The 22,465-nt window shown below is 39.0% G+C and overlaps 1 protein-coding gene across 1 annotated transcript; it reads right to left on the bottom strand.

Annotated features, from left to right (window-relative positions):
* Positions 1 to 19: 19 nt before the first annotated feature.
* On the bottom strand, positions 20 to 20,326 carry LOC144043436 (tetratricopeptide repeat protein 39C-like). The gene is made up of 14 exons (XM_077557082.1): positions 19,717 to 20,326; positions 11,126 to 11,174; positions 10,761 to 10,889; positions 8,977 to 9,091; positions 6,897 to 7,299; positions 4,842 to 5,010; positions 4,648 to 4,741; positions 3,631 to 3,738; positions 3,455 to 3,564; positions 2,048 to 2,171; positions 1,893 to 1,990; positions 1,708 to 1,812; positions 500 to 538; positions 20 to 424 (listed from the first exon to the last, which is right to left on the bottom strand). The coding sequence occupies exons 1-14, from the start codon at positions 19,851 to 19,853 to the stop codon at positions 335 to 337; spliced, it is 1,770 nt and encodes a 589-aa protein (XP_077413208.1). The 5' UTR covers positions 19,854 to 20,326; the 3' UTR covers positions 20 to 334.
* Positions 20,327 to 22,465: the final 2,139 nt, after the last annotated feature.

The raw sequence follows: 22,465 nt of genomic DNA, 5'->3' as shown, positions 1-22,465 counted from the left end.
AAAACATCACACCCCAATGCACAGTGTCCATAAAAATCATTTTAATAGCTTAAAACATACAATATCAAAGAGGAACCTTGTTGACAGCAAATAGTACCATTGCGCATGTGAATCATAAAAAGTTCTCTTAAGAAATACGTGCAAAATATTTCCACACGCGGGGAAAAATGTGCAGTGTATTGCAAAGGCCAGTAAACCTTTTCCATACAAACCACAGAATCTGTTACAAATGACGCCACCAAAACAAATACTTCAAACATTTGTGCCCAAAATGGTCTGATGATGATTTTTTTTTTGTTTGGCTTTTTTTCCTACTAAAGTCGACTGACTGGCTTCAAGGTCGAGCTGCAGCTTGCTTGTAGGCGAGAGCCGAGTGGATCCGCACGTGAAGTCTGTTCTCAAAGTCATAACCCGCGTAGTCCTCCTGCACAAAACAAAATGGCACTGAAAAGCAGCAGCACACGCGACCGTCCCCCGCTTTGCGACTGCACACTCGTACCTTGGCCTGAAGCATCAACATGTGGCCTTTGGATGCAGACTGGAGGGGAAGAAAACAAGACAATGTCATCGACGACAAATGATAGGATTAGGGCTGCTCCATTAAGAAGAAAATATAAATCGTGATTATTTTGGTAATAGCACAATTAGGACGATCATTTATATTTTGGTACAAAGCAAGAAAATACGTAAATGTTGCTTTTGGAAGAAAAAAAAAATCATCAAATTAGTTGTTTAAAAATTTATAAATTTAAACAACTCAAAATTAGTATTAATCTTTTTTTTTTATGATTATGCTAATTTTGTAATTGCGGAGTTTAATAATTCAAATTTTAATTGAATTTGGATTAATTGCACAGCCCTAATCATGATGATCAGTACTGCTGTAAACAAAAAAATCCACATACATGCTCGGAAAACATTTTGTGATGGGACTATTAACTCATTCACTCCCAGCCATTTTCACTGAAGCAACCACCTTCGCTCCTGGCTGTTTTACTGGATTTTGACTGATTTTGCAAGGCCCACAGGATATTGTCTTCTATTGCTATAAAAACATGGAACCTACCAAAAAAAAGATTAGTCTCTTCTTTCATCAGGAAAAATAGTATATTTCTATTCATTTCTGTGTAGCAGAAATTAGCATTAGAATATAGCTAAGTTTTATCATTATTCACAAACCTGATGAAAACAGTGGGAAAAAGCGCTCTTTGCAACATGGCCCTGGTTGATCTCTTATACTCTGCTGCCACCTGCTGGCTTTTTTTTTGGTAATAACTACCATTGGTTCAGAGCTGAGGCTGCATCAAAGCTTGTTCTGTATGTTATAGCATAAAAAAAACATAAAACAAAATAGACGTATAAATACGTTTTTTGGGACCACAGCAATATTTAAAATAGAACATTTTTGGAAGAGGAATGAGTTAATAGAATTTAATCTATTCTTTCATGAGGAAAAAAAAAGCAAATTTGTATCTGTTTCCGTTTCATAATTATTCACAAATCTGTTTAAAACATGACCCTGGTTGATCTCTTATACTCTGCTGCCACCTGCTGGCCGCTTTTGTAAATAACTAAAATTGCTTCAAGCATTCTCTTCAGTTGACAGGCTGCATCAAAGCCTTCTGTATGCTTTAGCATAAAAAAAAACATTTGTTTAAAAATGTATAAATACATCTTTGGGAGACTTTGGTAGGTTTTCCCGCCTACCTCCGAGTCCCTGAGGAGCATGCAGGCCAGTTCGTAGCAGGCGTAAGGCTGAACGTACGAGTTGCTCAGCAGGCCCATCTCGTCGCGCAAGGCCACGTTGAAATACTGCAAACGCAACCAAGCCAAGTCGACAGCTCTCTACGCACAATTCCATTCTTTATGGTGATCATCATTGATGACAATACCTGAATGGCATCTTCCGTGTTATGGAGGCATTTGCTCACGGTGCCCAAAAGCAGGTTTGTCAGCCCTGCGCAGGAGGCGTCGTCAACACCCTGCAGGACTACAAAAAGACACGCAACACAAACTTGTCTTTTTCACTTTTCCGCGCGTCAGTTACCTCGCATCATGGCGTGTAATTTGCCGGTGGAGCAATTGCAGAGGGCTTTCCACAGGTAAAGGATCTCAATGATGGCGAGGATGCACAGTTCTTTGGACAGACTGGGGATCCGCAACTTCTCAGCCTGTCGCAACATGAACACGTTTTTCCTCTCTGTTACGAACAAATACTAAAGGACAAAGCACTGTAAAAGATGCAAACGTTCTGCCTGTAATTCTTATCGTTACTGTTGGAAGTAGCGGTGCAACGGATCACAAAAGTCACGGTTTGAGTCACGGATCGGCATGTGTCTGTGCTCATTCAAACCTGTTATAAATCCCAGACCTTTCACCTTCAAAGAAATACTTCAGAATCCCACCAGAGTCGCGATGTTGTCAGGAGACCAGGGGAAGGATCAAAGGAAAGACAGATGAAACCAAGTGAAATCCAGCACCAGACACCACCTACGACCCGCAGAGTTACAAACCAGAATCTTTCGCCAACCCCAGAAACTCTCAATCTCTATTCCAACAAATTAGGGAGACCTCAAGAGACCAGAGGAAAGACTAAAGGAAGAGCGAGAGCCACAAACACCAGCCTCCACTGAGTCAATGACCAGATGGAGAAGCAAATTCTGTTTAACATTTTGAGTTGAATGTTTTTCTTTTTTTAATGGGTAAAAGTGTTTTATAAAATAAATGAAGACAAAGTTCCATTTATCTTTTACTTTTTTTAAGAATGAAAAGACCTCAACGTGCAATTTAAGACACATTCCCTTCCTTTAAACATGGAGAGTGAATTACAAAGCAGCCTTGGTCCAGAATACCGAAAAAGAAATCAAGCTGTCAAACTCACTTACCAGCCAGACACTCGTTGGTCATGCTAACAGCTAGCCGCTAGCCACTTACGTCGGAGACTTCTGCCATATCATACAATGACGGGGTAATTAATTAGCGGTTTCTTAGCGTCCTAAATTAGCGATTGATAGCGTTTGTGTTGATGTTTGTCGCAACTACAATGTCAATCAAAACAACCTAAAAGGGAAGTCAAGCTATCCATCACGCCACGACGTGGGCCAACTTCAAAATAAAAGTGTCCTAAGGCTATTTGCATTGCTGTCAATGCATTACTGTATTTGGCAAACTTTATTTTGAAGTTAGGCTTAGTGTGTTGCGTTGAGTATGTTTCAGCTTGCTTGACATGTCAGAATGATATAGACTGTGAATGCGCACTTTGTTTAATTTTTTTTTTCTCCCCACCAACCAATTCGAGCATCGGGAGTGATCAGAACCGAGCGTGGATCAATGATGATCCGTTGCACCACTAGTTGTAAGCATTAAGGGACCAACTTATTTTTGATTTTTTTTTTACTTTGTATTAGTTGAATTAGTAATATTGGCCTCCATCTATTGGTACAACGCAGCCAACCTTCTTCATGGAGAAGAGCTCAATTTGATTGTTCTTGCGTTTGAAGAGTTTTTGGACATCTTTGAAAACTCCCACGGCTCCCTGCAGGTCGCCCATGGCTCCTTGGCAAACTGCAAGACAAACATGGATGAGGAGCCAAAACAAACAAGCGGGGAGGATGTCAGCGGGGTTAGCACCTGCAGTCAAATAGGCGTAATAGCACTGGGACCAGCGAGACTCGTTCTTCAGACGCTCAAAAGCCCGGAAAGCCTCCGTGTGGTTCAGCTCGATCATGTTGCACCACCCTACAAAACACACCGGGATGAAATGGTACCACACGTGCTTTCTGCTTTCGAATGCAACTTTAAAACTATTGCATATACATACATAAATATATGCATATTGTCGCTGCTATGTAAAAAAAAACACTTATGTACGACGGCGTATGAATATATTTTTTTTAGAGGGCGGGGGCAATATTGCGAGAAAAAAACTCGCAAATTTGCCACTTTATAAACTCGCATATCTTCCACTTTATAAAGTGGCAGATTTGTGAGAAAAAACTCGAAACTTACGATAAAGACAACCGGAGGTGGGCGTGGCTTGACAAAAATGGGTGGGTCTTACATCCATACATTACTGTGTTTCTTTTTTAGAAATTGTTAAAAAAAAAAATAATTTAATTGATATGGATTGATCAAAAGTTTGTATATTTTTTGACAGTCTGATGCTTTTGATCACAAAAGAACTATTTTTCAAAAAAGTTATTTATAAATTCAGAAAATGTATACGTATGAATAAAGAACAGTCTGAGAATTGAGATTCACTTCTTTTTTTAATCACAATAGTAAGGGAACTATTTAGAACGTCTCTTTTTTTTATTTAACGACTCAGAACAGGAATCCTTTTAAGTGTATGAATAAATATTTACAGAATCGTCTGAAAATGAATATTCAGTTTTTGATCACAATAGTAAAGAAACTATTTCTATTTCTGAATACAGCACATACAGCAGGAAAAAATGAACTATTATGTGAATGAACAAGAGTTGTCATAGCAACACAGATTTCATTTTTATTATTTAGTTTTCAATGTTTTAATATTTACTACCTAACATTATTAAACCGTGTGAGCTGTGTGTGTAAAGCTTAATTTGCAATTTATATTTTTATGGACTATAGTGTGTGTATGTGTGTGTTGGGGGTGTGGCTTACCAATTTCATACAGACACACATGCTGGATCTCCCTCTGCTCTGAGGCCAGCTTTAAGGCGTCGTTGAAGGACGTTAAGGCGGCGCTCATTTGGCTCTACGCACACACAGGAAGTTGCGCGAGCTGTTTATGACGCCACGTTGCGTTTCCAGCGCAACTGTGTGTGTGCGTGGAGATCGACACGGTAGTCGCCTACCTCAAGACGCTGCACTCTGCCTTTGAAGAAGATGAAAAGCGACGAGTTGGGGTAGATGGCCTCTCTCTGCCGAAGGATGGCTTTTGCCTCCGCCAGGCCCGAGTGGGTCTCGCTGTCGTCCAGGGCGAAGAAGGGCTGCACTACCGTGTGGTACCACAAGAGGGCCAAGCTGTCGCAGGACACACAAGAATATGATTGTCAGCAAAAAAATAACACTGGAGCCCAGTTGTTCAAAACTCGATTATATCTTTAACCACTGGTTAAGTAGATTTAACCGACAATTAATTTTAACGGCACTGTTATCTATCTTGTTGTTCAAAACTCAGCGTTTGTAGCTAATGCTGCCTTCATGATGCCCGTTGAGTCTATCGAGGGCTTGACTTTGACATTGGTGATTATTCTGATGAAGAGTTATGCACACGCTACCAATTAGCAGTCATACGATGCCAAGTCTCATGCAGAGTCAAAGGAGAAAGAATACAAATGTGTTTTTTTAAGACGAGTTCTAAAACTGGACAGAGAGGGGGCTTGCCCGAAATTTAGTGGGAGGTGATTCCAAAGAGAGGTTACCTGTTTGTTTGCTTTCACGTCAATAATCAAACAGACAACAACACTGTGAATAGTGGCTAATTATTTCATTTTAATTAAATTTAAATTATTTTTTATTATTTCTAATTTATAAGTTAATTTGTTTAATTAATTTTAATTTAAAACAATTACAAATATTAGTAATAATTACAAATTAGAGGAAGAATACACACATATTAGATGGATGTAAATATAAAAACAAGACAAATTATTGTTTAAATTCTATCAAAATATTACATCAAAAATACAAATATGACAAAAATATGAGAAACTAAATCAGACAAAAACATGCAATATTATATGCTACAAAAATAAAAAAAATATTACACAAAATATTCACTGTAAATACACACTGTAGAAAAAATAAATTATAATGAATAAAAAAAAAAATAGTAATAATTTTACAAAAACTCCTTAATAGCTTCAACCATTGATTGAATAACATTTTCTTAGTCAGCAAAAAAAGTTCCTGCTTCGAGAGCCAGTGGTCGTTCGGATAGTATCCATTTTTTTCGCCGACCCAGAAATAAACAAAAGGAGGAATTGTGGGAAATATCGGTGCCAACCAGTGATGTAAACGGCTCGGTTAACTGTGCTGTTAACAAACAGTGTGACTAACCCGTGTTTTGAACAACGTATATTTAATGGCCGGTTAGTTAATGGCGGGTTTAGAATTTAACTGCCGGTTAGGAGTTAAACAGTGGTTAAAATAACCAAGAATTGACAAACTGGGCCCAAAACGTTGTTCATTATTAAACAGTAAATACCAACCGAATTAGCTTATGCTAAACGATTAGCTATCACAATTAGCATTAGCACACTAGCAATTACCACTTTATATAAACAAACACTAACTACCATTTAGATCACACATACTTCATTATGTCTAAATTACACATGGAATAGCGTCTTAAAAGTCACTTACTGACTTCAACATTATTCCATGCGTCGAGCTCGCTGTTAGCTACATGAGGTCAATAACATCCTGTCTTCTTCTAGGCACATTTAGTGCATGATTGCCCTCTACTGGTTAAGTGATGAACACCTAAACCAAGTGGCAGGTTATATTTTGGAATAATTACAGCCCCAGTGCTTTTTTGGAATTTCAAAACTTCCTTCCCTGTTTTGGGGAAGCTCAATGTGCTGTTTTGTCTTGAATAAAAGCCCAACTAAGTACGAGGAAAGGGAGCCTTTTTAAGCAGACAAATCACATCCGCCATTCAGCCACTAGATGGCGAACTAACAGAAGAAATAAAGATCAGATTACAGCCGCCACTGAAAAAAAAAAAGAGAGCTTCGTAGCAGACAATTTTAGTCAAGCTATTTTGAAAATCGGACTTGGTCAGAGTGTGCAAAAATAATCTGTCTCTTGTCTTCCTTCCTTGTCTGTTGATTATTAAATGTTCTAGGTTGACTGAACTTCACGGCCAGATGCGCAAACATAGTATTAGTCACTCACATACTCACGTGGCTAAGGGGGCCTTCATGTCTTTGCTCTTACTGGCGTAGGCGAGCGCCGACAGTCCCTGGAGACGGTCGCCGGGGAAACCCAGCAGGTTGACGATCTTGAGGAGGTGCGGCGGCACCATGGAGATGCACAGGTGGAAGAGGCCGTAGCCGAAGCTGACCGAACCTTTCAGCCGGTCCAGGTCTTCGGCGGCGATGGCGTCCAGCCGCTGGGACGCGGCGGAGGACGGGCGTTCCGACGCGATGGAGGAAGGCGACGGCGCTGCCTGGTGCTCGGAGGCCGCCTTCCTCGTCCTGCTCCCGCCGCCGCCGCCGCCGGGCTCCTGCAACTGCGTGATGTCGCAGTAACATTTGTTGTAAACTTTCCAGGCTTTGCGGAGGATCCAACCGCCTTTGATGTAAGCTGTGGAAGGTTGAAGAAGAACATGTTACGAAATATCACTTGGCTTTTAAGAATAACAACACAAAGGGCCTTCAAACATCGGCCAAAACATTCGACCAATTGGCCGATTATTTTTGCCTTACAACGTTACAACAGTAGTTCCCGATGCTGTGAAAGTACCCTGAATGCACCATTATGCTTGCGTAGCATTAGCAACTAGTAAATGTGTAGCGTATGTCATTCTGTTGTCCCCCAAGCGTCCTTTAAGCTGTTTAATGACACCGCAGTTGGAGTTAACTGTAAAACTAAACGACGTTAAGAATTACACCCGCTGTATATTTAAATACAAATCATGCTTCGTTTTTAAAACATCGCTAGCCTAACGCTAATGCTAAAAGCAAAGGGAGGATCTTATTCAAAGTCAGCCAGCATCAACTTTGGGAGAGTTTTTCCCTCAAATAACAAATATCCACACACAAATACTGTGGGAACACGTACCCACGGATGAGATAACACTACGCAAAGGCACAAATTCTTCCCAATGTGTGAAAAACGCGTTATTTAAACTCATTCATTCCAAGCCATTTTCACTGAAGCAACCCCCTTTGCTACTGTTTTACTGGATTGGAACTGATTTTGCAAGGCCCTATTGCTATAAAAACAGGGAACCTACCAAAATAAAAGATAAGAGTCTCTTCTTTCATAAGTTAAGCTAAGTTTCATCATTATTCACAAACCTGATGAAAACACTGGGGGAAAGCCTTTTTGCAACATGGCCCTGGTTGATCCCCTACACTCTGCTGCCACCTGCTGGCCGTTTTTTGTAATAACTACTATTGGTTTAAACGACCACTTCAGATCTGAGGCTGCGTCAAAGCCTTCATTAAAAAAAAACAACACAATTTTTATTTTATTTTTTTTTAAACGTATAAATATGTTTTTGGGACTATGGCAATATTTAAAACAGAACGTTTTTGGAAGCAAATGAGTTATTAGAATTCAATCGCGACTTTCTTCAGTACTCACTTCAAGTGTGTACGCCATGGATGCACGGCACCACACTGCCCCCAAGAGGCCAAAAGGCACAGGAACAGTCAGTATTTGTTCTTACTGTTTTTCTCAGTTTTGAGTATATTTTATTATCGTATTGTTGTCTTTTGTCATTGTCAAGTTATATTTCAAGTTGATACATCAAGTATGCAAAGACTTCCTTTTCCCAAAATTCAAGGATGCTAACATCCAAGGATTTTTTTATTTTAATACACATTTCCACATGCCATGGCACGAAATACAATCCCAGAGGTCCCAGGTTAGCCCAGTAAGTCCCAAGACTTGTGAAAATAACACAAAATACAAATATATAAAAAATAAAAAGGAAAGAATCATGCTTTAATGAATGGTTTTATTATTGACATATAAATCTATACAACAACCATGTATACTTCATGAAATTTGTTGATAAGGTCGTACTTGTCATACAAAGCAGAAAATCTTATTAGCGAAAATATGTGCATAAGTGACACCCATTGAAAATAAATTGGGGAGGGGGGGGGGAGTAGTTTTATGCATTATATATATTTTTAAATAATCAGCAGATGAATTGGTAATTGGCATTTTTTTCCTGCCAAAAATCGGTATCGGCCTCAAAAATATATCAAACACAATCGAAACAATCGGAAAATTCCCGCCCCGATTTACCTGAGAGTTCTTGTTTGGTGAAAGCGAGCACGGCGAGGTAAACCTGGCAGTCGGCGATGATGATCTGCCTTTGGAGTCGTTGGGTGGCCGCCACCCCCGACCTCCCAGAGTCCGCCTGCTCGCACATCAAGGGAACTTTTCAAACCAGAACGGCAAACACAAGAACTGGGAAAGCTTAAGAATGATATTTGCTTGCTCTTAAAGCCGACACTTTTTAACGGCTCATATACAAATAGTTGGACCTCTGGGGCGCCTGCCTACCCAGTAAGTATTCAATTAAACACCCGAGGGCTGCAAATAATGATGATTTGAATAATCAATTAAGTTATTGATTATTTTGGCCATTATTTGATGATTACGTTTTCATTTCCAACCATTCCTTTATTGGAAAACAGGACATTATTTCAAATTGACAGTGTCGAAAACAAACAGATTACTGGTTTGGTCAATACCATAAATATACAAATACACAAAACATGTTGATCGTTGCTTATTTTTCAAAATTTTGATTCAACACATGATAATTAGTCTGCTTACATAGAGGAGCACCGGAAACCTAAAATTTGTTTACTTTTGAGAGATTGAAATTCCAAGCATTTGGATCATTTTAAATTTTAAAAGTCTCTTAAATATTAATCGATTACCAAAAATCAACTAATTTGATCATCGATTGCTTGTTGATTAATCAAATTCTGATATCTTATATTTATTTAAAGGGACTCATTGAGACATTTTCCGCAGTAAAAAGTCAATATTTTGTCCAGGATGAATTTGATAACTTATTTTTCATGAGCTATTATTAATACCTTTAAAAATATATTTTTTCCACTTGAGTGCACTTGTGTGATGTCCACATCAATGGACACACTGAAGATGTTTTCTGAGTTTGGTCAGCAAACTGAGCCATGATTGGTCGTTACATGTTTCCTAAATTGACAGCAAGTCAAAAATGTGTTTTTAAAAGTATCAATTGTACATGAAAAATAATAAAGTTATCAAATTCATTCTGGAGAAATTTGTAACTTCTTACTGCTGAAAATGGCTCAATGAGTCAAGTATCCCTTTAAAATCGGACATTTTTAGAATCGATTAATCTATTGATTGTTCAATTGATTAATCGACTAACCGGATTAATTTTAATTTTGCATTACAATGTATTACAAAAGCTTTTTTTTCCCTGATTACTGTTAATTACCCAGTGATTGGTGTTGAAAAAAAAAGGGGGGTGGGGATTCATGTTGTACTATGTTACCGGTTCGATCCTTGTTTTCCAGATGTTGGCAAATGTCTTAGTTTGATTAAACACAGACGATAATCATTCTTTGATGAAGGAATGCAGAAATCAGTTGACAATTAAATGTTGATATACTGAAAACAGAAGATTTGGACAAAAACGAAAAATGCATTCAAACGATTACTCGATTATGAAAATAGTTGCCGATTATTTTTGATAGTCGATGAATTGATTAATTTTGACAGCTCTACTTTAAAACAATATATGGTGGGTTAAAAAAAAATAAATTTTCTGCCCCCGTAACATTTACAACAATAAAAATATCAAATCTAGGCAGTGAACAACATTTAACCATCGTCTGTCCTTCAGTATTTACGTAACTTCACAACAAAGAGAAAAATTGGACCATTTTTGGTGGGGAAGAGAATGTTTGAACGTCATTAACTTTGTCTAATGTAATCTGTTCATATTGAAATCTTTGGCTAGTTTGGCAAAAGCTTTTAAATTGAGAAAAAAAAACACATTTTGATTAAAAAAGGTCATGACTCACCGAGCGCTTCATCTTGTTTTTGAGGGTTTGGATGACGCCGGCATTTTCGTTCTCGCACAATCTCTCCGTCGCTTTGAGGTCCTCGGACGCCTGCTGCATCTTCTCCTCTTCAAACGTCATCACAGCGTTCTGCGCAAACAAAGTCCGAGGCAGAAATTTGGCACAAATGTACAACCTTGATAAATGATTATTTTTGCTACTGTAAAGCTCATGATTAATTCATTGCTTTATAGTCCAGTTGCGTCAGCAATGTCGGCATTTAAGATTCATTCTTCACTTCCTGCAAGTGACAAATCCAAACAAATGGAGGTCGACCCGCGTTCCAGATCGACCTTCCAGATTCCACATCAAGTACGTCGACTCACCAGGAAACTGACAAAACTGGCGCCGAAGCTCATGAGAGGGCTGCGGTTCCTGTGGTGGGATGAGAAGCGCACACACGTCAGAACCAAACACATGGTTTCAGGCGCACATCAAGTTTGCATCTTAGGCTACGTTCACACTGCAGGGTGTGATTTTTTTGGGGTGAATCCAATCTTTTTACTTATTTTTTTCATCTCATGTCGCCAGAATAGCGAAGTTGGAAGAGGAAATTTGGGGGGGAAATGATGGGACACTCCTCGACCTCCTCATTCCATTGAGAAGTCTCCTGAAGATGACGTCGTGTCATCGCCGCTCGTGATGAATCGTTGGCAAGGCTAAATTTCTACTCATCGCCACACATGTCAACTTTGTGCTTCATATTTCAAGTGTGATTAAATTAAAGACAAATAAAAATGTAACATTGTTACTCAAAACGGCTTTGTATATTCTAGGGCTGTGCCCCAAAAAATCGATTCTCATAAGAATCGCGAGCCTCATTTAGTACGATTCAGAATCGATTTTAAATGTCCCAAAATCGATTTTATAGAAATTATTTTATACTGTCTTGCCTTTGTCCGTGTGTGCCTTTATTTGGTGCGCTGTTCATGTTGTACCTGGTTTGGCCACTGAGGGGCAGTGTGGTTCTACACGGTCTAATACACTGTTAAGTTGTAGCCACATTAGAGAGTGGAAGGAAAAAGTCACGATCACGTTATTACAATAAAAGCTTTTTTTTTTCCAGCGTGGAGCCGTTCTTTTGCATGATAAAAGTTCCCGCGAGTAGCGCGCTAATTAGCATTAGCGAGTCAGACTGGAGTAGACCATTACAATTCCTTGCACATCTATAGATTGAAGAAAAAATCATTGTCAATCAAATCATTTTGAATCAAAATTCGTTCTTAATCAGAAATTGATTCTGAATCAAATTGCAGACCCAAAAATCGGAATAGAATCAAATCGTGAGACATGCAAAGATTCCCACCGCTAACATATTCACAGACGTGTCAGTAGTCTCCCTTCCAAGCACTCTCAGGCAGAACAGGCTTTTTGATGACATATGGGTGCGTGCGGATGCGGTGTGGGAAAAAAAAAATCTGAATTGTACCGTTTACACTGCATGAAAAAAATAATAATAATCGGAAAAAAATAATAATAATCGTAATTGTAAAAATAATTGTAAAAATAAATAAATAAATCAATGTGTGTGTGAAGTGCCTTGCCCAAGGACACGACGACACATGACGTGGGGAGAGCGGGGATCGAACAGCCGACCTTCTGGTTACCGGCAGCTGAGCAACAAGCCTATTAATACAGGCTTCTGCATTTTTAATTGCTTGCAAAGCAGACAACCCCCCCCCCCCCCCCCCCCCCCCCCTCAGCGCAATTAGAGAGAGGAGTGACATTCAAGCATCCGGGGGGGGGAGAGAGGCTGTATGTACCTTTAGCGCCACATCAGCACAGCCTCCCACCAAATAATCCGTTCGTCCAATAAGGGGACAAATTACAACTGCTGGAGTGACTCTGAGAAAAATATCATGTCATGACTTAATAATACTTAACCCCTGGGCATTATTATAGTTTGATTAAATTCTTGTAATTTTTGCCAAAATCTGGCATTTCCTTTGAAGTGTGATAACTTAGTCATTTATGAATATTTTTTTCACTTTCAACCGCTCAAAATGTTCACTGGCATCAGACCTATCTATACATATATAGTTTAAAAAAAAAAGAAAAGTTTTTTTTAATGCCCTCTATGGACAATAATAGCAGTATTATGCTAATAGCAAGACTAACTATGGTGTATATATATGTAAAATAAAATAATAATTTATATATTTCATATGACATAGTTAGAGGCTCAAACAAGTCCCTAAGTCATAACAATAGAATTTTTTTATGCATGCATTTTGTATTCATTTATTAGCCTTTGGCGCCACCTAGTGGATTTTTGTGTTAACACTCTAAACACACAAATTCCTCTATTTTCATGTTTATGACTCGTCAAAGAAGCGATTGCATCAGTAATCACGGAAAATGCATTAGAACACATCAGGTTTACAGCATATCAAAAACTGTGATTTAGAATGGGAGTCAATGAGCCAAAATCGGGCATTATTACAACAACTTCGTGTGAATCTCTCTCTCCTGTTTGGTAATAATTACAGCATGGCGCCATTTTGAACTTCTACATTTTTAAACAATCCTGGTAAAATGTCAGGTCCCTAGTGTATTTTTTTCAAATGCTTTTTCTTTGATGAAAAACAGAAAAAAGCCAGAAAATGGACAAATAACGCCCAGAGGTTAAAATGGCGCCAATAATCGGCCCAGACGATAAATCGGTATCCTTAGCGCTAACCACTACACTATTTGTTCAGTTAGGTTCAGTAGCGCCAACTGTCAGAACACTTTGGCATTGCAAATGTGAAGCATAATGGATTACGTTGAATTCATTTGGACAGAAAGTTGACTGGTAAAGGCGACTTTTGTCAATATCCTGGCTCAGGCTCAGAGAAAGTGGGCGTGTGTTTCGTCCGCAGAGGCGTTGTGGGGGTGGGTGTGCACCTAATGACGTCATAAAATGAGAACACGCTCGTTTTCTTAGGTTGGGAGGGGCTGGTTCTTGCAGAGCAGAATGACCTAGGATTTCTCATAGAGGGTTGAATGGAGGAAAACACCACTTCGGTGAGGAATTAGCATTTTAACTCTTTGACTGCCAGATGTTTTCAGAAAAGGGATGCTGTGGGTGCCAGCCGATTTAAGCATTTTGACTGATCTTTCAAGGTCCACAGAAAATGTTGTGTTTGGACTATGGAAACACACATACTACCAAATGAAAGATTGGACTCTCATCTTTCATCAGAAAAAAAACTTTGTTTCTACCTTATTCCGTTTTTCAGTAATCAACAATAGAAAATGATTAGTTTCACCTCTGTTTTGAAACAAACGTCTTTTAACGTCTTTGGCACTCCTCCCTAGGATTTTACTAAACATTATTTAACGTTTTGGCAGTCAAAGAGTTAACATGGCTAAAAGCTCCAAAAAGTTGATTTTTCCCTTAGCTGTCCCTTAAATGTCGAAAAAAAAGAAAGGTTGAGAAGGTTCCCATGGCCAGCAGCATGCCTTATTAACTCATCCACTCCCAGCTATTTTCACTGAAGCAACCCCCTTCGCTAGCGGCTGTTTTACTGGATGTGACTGATTTTGTGGGTATTGTGTTCTATTGCTGTAAAAACATGGAACTACCAAAAAAAAGATTAGAGTCTCTTCTTTCATCGCGAAAAAAAGTATATTTGTATCCGTTTTTGTTTTATAGCAATTACCATTAGAATATAGCTACACATGCCTGTTGAAAACACTGGGGAAAAGAGCTTGTTGCAACATGGCCCTGGTTGATCTCTTATACTCTGCTGCCACCTTCTGGCCTACCATTGCTTCAAGCATTCCCTTCAGTTGAGAGGCTGCATCAAAGCCTTCTGTACGCTCTAGCATTAAAAAACAAACAAACAAAAAACATATAACCACGTCTTTAGGAGCATGGTAATATTTAAAAGAAAACTTATTTATACGTTTTTGGGAGCAAATGAGTTAAGTCAACTTAAAATTTAAATGAATAGTTCCCTGAGATTAAAATGGTTTTAGCTTTAGATTTCCCTTTCCTTTCTTTTCTTTGGTCCTTCCTCGGGTCTCCTGACGGCCTCACGACTCTGGCTGGAAGTGTTCGGTTTAGGTGAACGGGATGGGATTTTTTAATAGGTTTTAGGTGAACTAATGAATACACACTCACACACGCACATACAAAATTTAAAAAAACATAAAAATAAAAAAAAGAGCGCAATGATGATGACATGTCAAATCGCGAAAATTACCAAATGAACAATACTGAGCTCTCAAGAATTTTTTATTTTTTTTTAAATAAATAAGAATGTAGCTTTTCCTTTTATTGGTCGTCAGATTAAAAAAAAAAAAAAGGCCCATATGGACATTCATCAAAATCCCTTCTAAATTGTCTACTGCGTTTCCTGCAGCCTCAGAAAAAAAGACAAATAAGAAAGCTCATTTTCTACATGTAAGCGGACGCCGATGCATGTAAGGCAGAAAAAGCTTTACTGTGCCGACTACAGCGCATGATGAGCACAGCAACGCAAAGCCGGACAACATTTTGATTGTGAGCATGAGGATGTTTTGGCAGTCACGGGGCTGCTTGAAACATCAGCAGCTCAACGCAAGTGTGTGAACATTTGCTGAAGGCTGTTTGAACAAGACAAACGTGTTTTCTTGTGACCGGTAATGAAGTTAATCAAGCAAAGGAACTTGTAACGAGGGGGTGTCAATCATGTACTTTTACAGTATGGGGAGAGATTTGTCTCAAAAATATTCACACAAATACATTTGTGATTTTCACACGTTTTTCAGATCCGCGACAAACATATCCGCGATTTTCACACGTTTTTTTTTCAGATCCACAAATATATTCGCCATTTTGATATATTCACGCGTGTCTAAGGCCCGTTCCTCTGCAGTCCACTGGGAGGCAGTATTGCTGTCTCTATTGAATGTTGAAAATTGGATATTGAAAAATAGAAATCGACTCTTTATCTGACCTTGCATTATGTGTTTATTTTGCACAAGTCGGGAAATGAAACGCGACCATAGTTTGTTTCCTTGAGCTTGTTTTGCCTTCACTCGTTGCTGTAATTTTTTTCCCCTCTACGTCACTAAAGCAGCAGCGGCCAAAGAGGTTTTCGAAAAACACAAGCTCGAAGGAAACAAATTAAGGTTGCATTTTATTTCCCGACGTGTGTGAAATTAACACATAACAGAGGATCAAATAACGGCTCGATTTCTGTTTTTCAATTTCTAATTTTAAACAAGAAACGGCTTGTTCCTCTTTGGTCGCTGCACTGATCTATATATGACTGGATAACCGATAGGCCAAGACTTTTGAAGCCACGAGGCCGCCATATTGCTCCTGAAACGTTTATCAGGCATACAATCCTAAACATTTACAGTATCGAAATTGGAGAACATTTGAGTGGAAACAGCATGAATTATGATGTGTTAAATTTGTTAAACATAAACAAGAGAACTTCAGACATTTTACAACTTGCCTTAAATACATGTATAAATTATATGCTTTAATGATGTTTGCAGGAGGAAACTTCTGTATATTGTTTATTAAATAATTATAGCTAACAAAACAAAAGATGCCTTTCCCAAATCTATATTGTAATGTTGGGGTCTAATGAACTGAGCGATAAAAGAAAAAGGAGGTCTTTAACTCTTTCACTGCCACTGACATTAAAAGACGTCAAGAAAAAACCTACGGAGGGCCGCCAATGACGTTAAAAGACGTCATCCAATTTTTTTTTTGAAACGGGTGGAGGAAAGCCTTGACCAGCTGTGGTGAAAGTTTCAAGCAGGTCTAGTGAGCCTAATGACTATTTTTGGCCCCTAGATGGCAGCAATGACTCTCTTTTGACAAGATTGGGTAGGCGTCAGCAGAAGACGTGAGGCGGGGCTAGAGTGTTGAGGGGACATTGGCTGAAGAAGCCATAATGGCGACCGGTTGCAAGCAGCTCACGGTCGAGCCGTTTTTTTCAAAGACGAAAAGCATCGATCGACCAACACTATAAAGAGCACATTGATGACGACGATGATCATCATAGATGATGATGATGGTGACTCTGAGGTTGACGGTGAAGTTGGAAGCGTTGACGCGGCGGCTATGACGACGTCATAAAAGGTTCACGGGCTAGCGATGCCAACACCGGAAAACGCGGAGCGCAACCGAGCACGCTCAGGCGGACGTTCAATCGGACGACGAAGAGTGCCCCGAGTCCAATGCATATTCATCGGAGGAGTGTGTACAGTCTGCTACTTGCTATTCCCCGGAAAAAAAGGCCGTCTGCACGCGAAACGGACAATGGAAAGTGAAAGTAATCTGTTGTGCAAACCCTGCTCCCTCTCCTTGCACGCAGGGGAGTGTTACAAAAAGAAAAACTGTATTTGAAACATCCACATAATTGTAAATAGTACCACAGTTGCACACATTTGTAAATAGTTTGCGAAATTGTTTTGTTAAATTGTTACACTGTTGAATGGAAATAAATGTATTTTGCAATCTAAAAACACTTTTTCATTGTTGGTGGTAGTGTATTACAGAAGTAAAGCACTGTTTAGGTGTTTGTGGCATCATTCATGGACAAAAAGAAGTGTACAATTTACTAGAGTGCATGAAATAACATTGTTTCACAAAAAGCTCTTTTTCTCCGCTTTTTGTTTCAAAACAGAGCATTTCGGTGAAACTAACCATTTTCTATTGTTGATTACTGAAGAACGGAATAAGGTAGAAACAAACTTTTTTTTCTGATGAAAGATGAGAGTTCAATCTTTCATTTGGTAGTATGTGTGTTTCCATAGTCCAAACACAACATTTTCTGTGGACCTTGAAAGATCAGTCAAAATGCTTAAATCGGCTGGCACTGGCGACATCCCGTTTCTGAAAACGTCTGGCAGTCAAAGAGTTAAAGCAGCAAATATCGTCCACTTGTTAACAAAAATAGTGACCACCCCGCCACAAGCCACAGATATATACAAATCAGAGGGCCGCTGCTACTGCTGCTTTAGTGGCATAGAAGAAGAAAATTTAACAGCAGAAGAAGACTCTTTCGAGTGAATGCAAAACAAGCTCAAGGGAAACAAAATATGGTCGCATTTTGCTTCCCGACTTGTGCAAAATAAACACATAATGAAAGGTCAGATAAAAAGTCAATTTTCATTTTTCAATGTCCAATTTTAAACGAGAAACGGCTCGTTCCTGTTCAATGGAGATAGCAACACTGCCTCCCCATGGACGGAGGAGGAACGGGCCTTAGACACACATGAATAAGGGCTTGTGTGTGTGAAAATCACGGATATATTTGTGGATCTGAACAACACATGAAAATCAAGAAAAGGTTTATGGATCTCAAAAACGCGTGAAAATCACAAATTTATTTGTGTGAATATTTTTTAGACAAATCTCTCCCCATATTACAGGGGCCGGACAACTAGAACGGAAGGAGACAGGTTTGACAAGCAGATACCTGTTGCACAGGTAGCCTTGATAAATCCCAACACTTGTAACATATGCGGTCAACATGAAATTGATTGTAACAGGCACGCAGACTCGTGTTACAGAGGCTGACATGTAACAAGCACACGTCATGTAACAAGAATGACAAATGGAACACAAACACTTAACACAGTGCGTCACAATGATTTTTTCTTACAAGGAAATGGATGAAAATATTTTGCATACCCCCAAGTCTCCCCCTTCAGTATAAATAGTAGGGCTGGGCCATAAATCTAAATAATTTGATTAATCGTCATTTTGAAAATCGAATAGTTGAAAATTTGCTAAATCGTGAAATCAAATTTTTCCTTCAGGATTATTAAAAGCTGTTGTTTTTACGTTCTGTTACAACCAGATGTCATTCTGAGTTGTCATTTTGCTAACTATGAATGTTAAATTTTTGTCAAAACTGATTTTGAATCTGTATTCATCGTTGTTGTCTAAACCTTTAGCACGGAATTATTTTCGAATACATGACACCTTTAAATAAACGTTTGATGGGTTTATTAGATTAAAATCAATTAAAATCAATTAAAATCAATTAAAATCAATTAAAATCAATTAAAATCGTAATCGTTTTGAATGACAAATTATTATTAATACAACATCAGACCACCCACCATTTTAGAAAGACTGGCTTAACAGTAATTCTGTTTTCAATTGTGGACATTAGCACTCGACCAATTAATCTGTAAGACGATACAATCAGTCGATGTTGACATTTTTAAAATCAGCCCATTATTTGACGATTTTTTTTTTCACACTTTACAACAAATGAAAAACATTCAAATATGCAAACACCCCCCGCCCCCCCAAAAAAGAAGCAATTTTTTTGCTGATTGTTCTCTCTATTAAGTTAAACTCGAAAGGACAAAGTATTGTCATATATTTATTCTTTATGGTTGTGTTAAGTGACCAAAAAAATAAGCAATTTTATTTATTGTACATTTTTTCATTAATTGTCAGACTAATCAGTTACCGCAATTCTACTCTGCCAAATATTGGACTTAGTATTTGCTTGGGGAAAAAAATCCATATCGGCCTTAGAAGACTTATCGCAGTCTCATGTAATGCAAGCAACGTATCGCAGAGATGTACAGAACTATGAACTATTTACAGATTAAAACCTACATATTCAAAATATTTTCAACACCCATTTTACCTGGGAAACGATTTTGGGTGGTATATAGCTGCTTCATCAAGATTGTTTTTTTTTTTTAAACCTAAGAGAATGGTTTTCAATTATTCGCGGATTTTCAGTGCTACTCGCGGCCGGCCAGGTCACTTGTCCAGTGTCCACTGTACTGTAACACACAATTGTCAGATACTTGTTGTTACACAGCTAAAGGCAACACATTGCGTATTCAAAACGTAAACTATACAAACTGTAACACGGGCAGCAGACATGACCCCCCCCCCCCCCCCCCAAAATGCAACATGTAACGCAAATAATGTAACGCAGGCAGACACTTCACTCACCTGTATGCTCTGAAAAGCTTGTCGCTCTCCTGAAACCCATTATTAAGAAGCATGTTGATGCCTTTCAGCGCCAGCTCCGCGTCGTTGAACGGCTCCCTTTCGTCGTCTTCCAAGGCGGCTTCCGTGGCGGTCGCCATCGACGACGTTGGCCAACAAGACCAGGGGGGGCGAGAGGCCGAGTGTGGCCGCGAGAGGCTGCTTGGAAGGCGGCGGGGGGGCAGAGCTGCGCGCGCGCGCGTTGTCTGGTGACTTTACTTACAGGCACAGCAATCGCACCGAGTGGCGCAGTTCAGAGCAAACGCGTCCATGTCGATATTGTGCGACTACTGGCTTATCAGGAAACAATTTTCGGCCTGTGGTAACGTGAAGATGCCGTTTTTAAGTCGCCGCTAACCGGCATTGACACTCAGCTGTGGGTTTGAGCTCCACTCAGTCACACACTCCAGGAAGTGTGGTGCCTTCAAGTGTTATTGGAATTAGGACAACTATAGTAGCATATGCAGTGTGAACTGTTAATTCGACGTAAAGTAAACGTGATCAAATGACGTCACATATTTTTCTGTCTCCCGTTTGATTTGTAGGCGCATGAACATTGGAGGACATACCAAGTGTGAAGTGCAAATAGAAATGTACAACAAAGCATGGTAGAGCTTTTAAATGTATCAAACGAATGGGCGTGGTCTTGCTTGGCGCACGTCACTCAGGGCCAGCCCAGGGCATAGGCAAACTAGGTGGTCGCCTAGGGCGCCATCTCGTGGATGGGGCGCAAAATTGCAAGGCAATTTTTAGATTTTCTAAAATAAAATATGTAAACGACCCTGCTATTATGTTTGTTTTTTTTCATTTTTGTATTGCAGAATTGCGTTTTATTGTGCTATTATAATATAGTTGATACTTTTATTTTGAAGGATACAGGAAAAGGTCTCATAAACCGGTAGGAACTGACGTAAGTAACCGACGTACTTAGTAGCGCCGTCTTCCAAGTGCCGAGAAGACGTGTGCGCGCCACAGTAAATCAGAGAAAACTGAAGTTTGCAACTCATTCAGTGTACGATTCTTTAGCACCTGGCTGAGAAGGGAACGGTTCGTATTGGAGCAATGTTTCATTGTTTAACTAATGTTGCTATATTTCATGTTCATTGTGTAATTTACTGCATAGTAAAACGTTACCGTTTTCATCCACTGGAGTGTGCTAACGCTCCTTGGTAAATGTTTAGCAATGCTATTGCTCAAGATTCTGTTTTATTGACTAAGAATCTGTATTTCTGTATGGTTTATTTTTTTTAAAGGTATTTATAAAGGCAACATGCAAGGTTAAAATGCCTTTTTATAAATTGTACTCAAGAGATTGTCAAGGCTATAAAAGGTAATAATTTAAGGCAATTAATTTATAGTATATGGTAGGGGGACCAAATGTTTCCTCTTTTGGGAGGACAGACCATTTTCTTACGTCCTGTTGGGGCATCTGTTTTTTAAAATAAATTTATGAAAATGTCCGGTTGGCATTCCGTGACTAATAGGAGGTGAAGTACACTGTGTTACTGCGACTGGTACCACAAGGGGCAATTGTCCTTTTTTTTGGGAAAAGGGAATATGGTCACCCTAGTATATGGCTTAAATACAGTAAAAGGATATACAAAACATACCATTTGAGTTATTAATGGCATTTTTTGTTTATTTGTATTGTAGCTCTTACAGTGTGTTCACACAAAGGAAGGTTTAATATAAGTTGTGAACCATCAGTTGGAGAGACAATCTACACTTTCGCCTGGGGCACCAAATCACCTAGGGCCGGTGATGCCCTGACGTCACTAGCCGAGTAGGTGGCTGCGGCACCGATTTATGAATTTTAATCCCCCTAACTGGTCGGGGAATTAAAAATTAATTTATTAATTAATTGACATCTAATGTACAATGAGTGAACCCGAATATCGTCACTCTCTTTATAAAATGTCTTAGCTTACAATTTGACCCCCCCCCCTTTTTTTTTTTGCCTTAGACATATCCTCAGGATGCCACTTTTACCAATAAATAGAATCAGTATTTGGTTTTCACCTTTTTTGGAATCAATATACTTAGGCCTAAACCATGCACGGAAAGACGTAAAATCCATGAATTTTTTTATACCAACAAAAAATCTTGACAAAACAGAGCGTTGACCCACCTACGCCAAAAAGTGCAAATAAATATTAAAAATAAATAAATGTCGACAAAAAAATCTTGATAATGAGTAAAAATGTGCAGGCGCCAAACCGCGGTTCACTTTATTTTTGTTTATATATGCGAGCAACATATAGTGACAGGCATAACAATTAAATGCTCTTCTAAAAGATGGTTTGGCAGTAGTTTAATTAACCTGCGTATCCATATTTTGTGGCATGCTCAATAAAGTTTGAATGGCTATTCCAGAATATCAAAATAAATGCACAAAAGAGATTTCAGACGTTTAATTGCCGATAATACAAAATGGTTTACAAACTAGTGGTCACAAAACAGGAATGCAAAAAAATCAAATTGCAATGAGTTTCTTTTCTGCTTTTTTTTGTTTCTCTCTTTTGCACTCGGAGGTAAACATTGTCATCAATATCTTTTTGGGCCATATTTGTTTCATTTTAGTCTTCAACTGTACTGAACTCGGGACATGCCGTTGTCCGCTGTAAACCTCATCGAGAACCACTCGGAAGAATGCATGCAAAAAGGAATGCAAAAATTGGAAAACGTAAATCATAAACGTCATTTCTTGGCCTTT

This window comes from Vanacampus margaritifer, chromosome 2 (assembly GCF_051991255.1).
Source record: "Vanacampus margaritifer isolate UIUO_Vmar chromosome 2, RoL_Vmar_1.0, whole genome shotgun sequence".
Taxonomy (NCBI): Eukaryota; Metazoa; Chordata; class Actinopteri; order Syngnathiformes; family Syngnathidae; genus Vanacampus; species Vanacampus margaritifer.
The sequence above is the reverse complement of the archived record's forward strand: the minus strand, read 5'-3'. Positions and strand labels throughout refer to the sequence as shown.

Coding starts and splice junctions, on each gene's coding strand:
- LOC144043436 (XM_077557082.1), bottom strand. CDS start 19,853: ATGGCGACCGCCACGGAAGCCGCCTTGGAAGACGACGAAAGGGAGCCG. Junction 10,890..11,125: donor CCAGTTTTGTCAGTTTCCTG/GTGAGTCGACGT, acceptor TTGTTTGCGCAG/AACGCTGTGATGACGTTTGA. Junction 1,813..1,892: donor ACACGGAAGATGCCATTCAG/GTATTGTCATCA, acceptor TTGCGTTTGCAG/TATTTCAACGTGGCCTTGCG.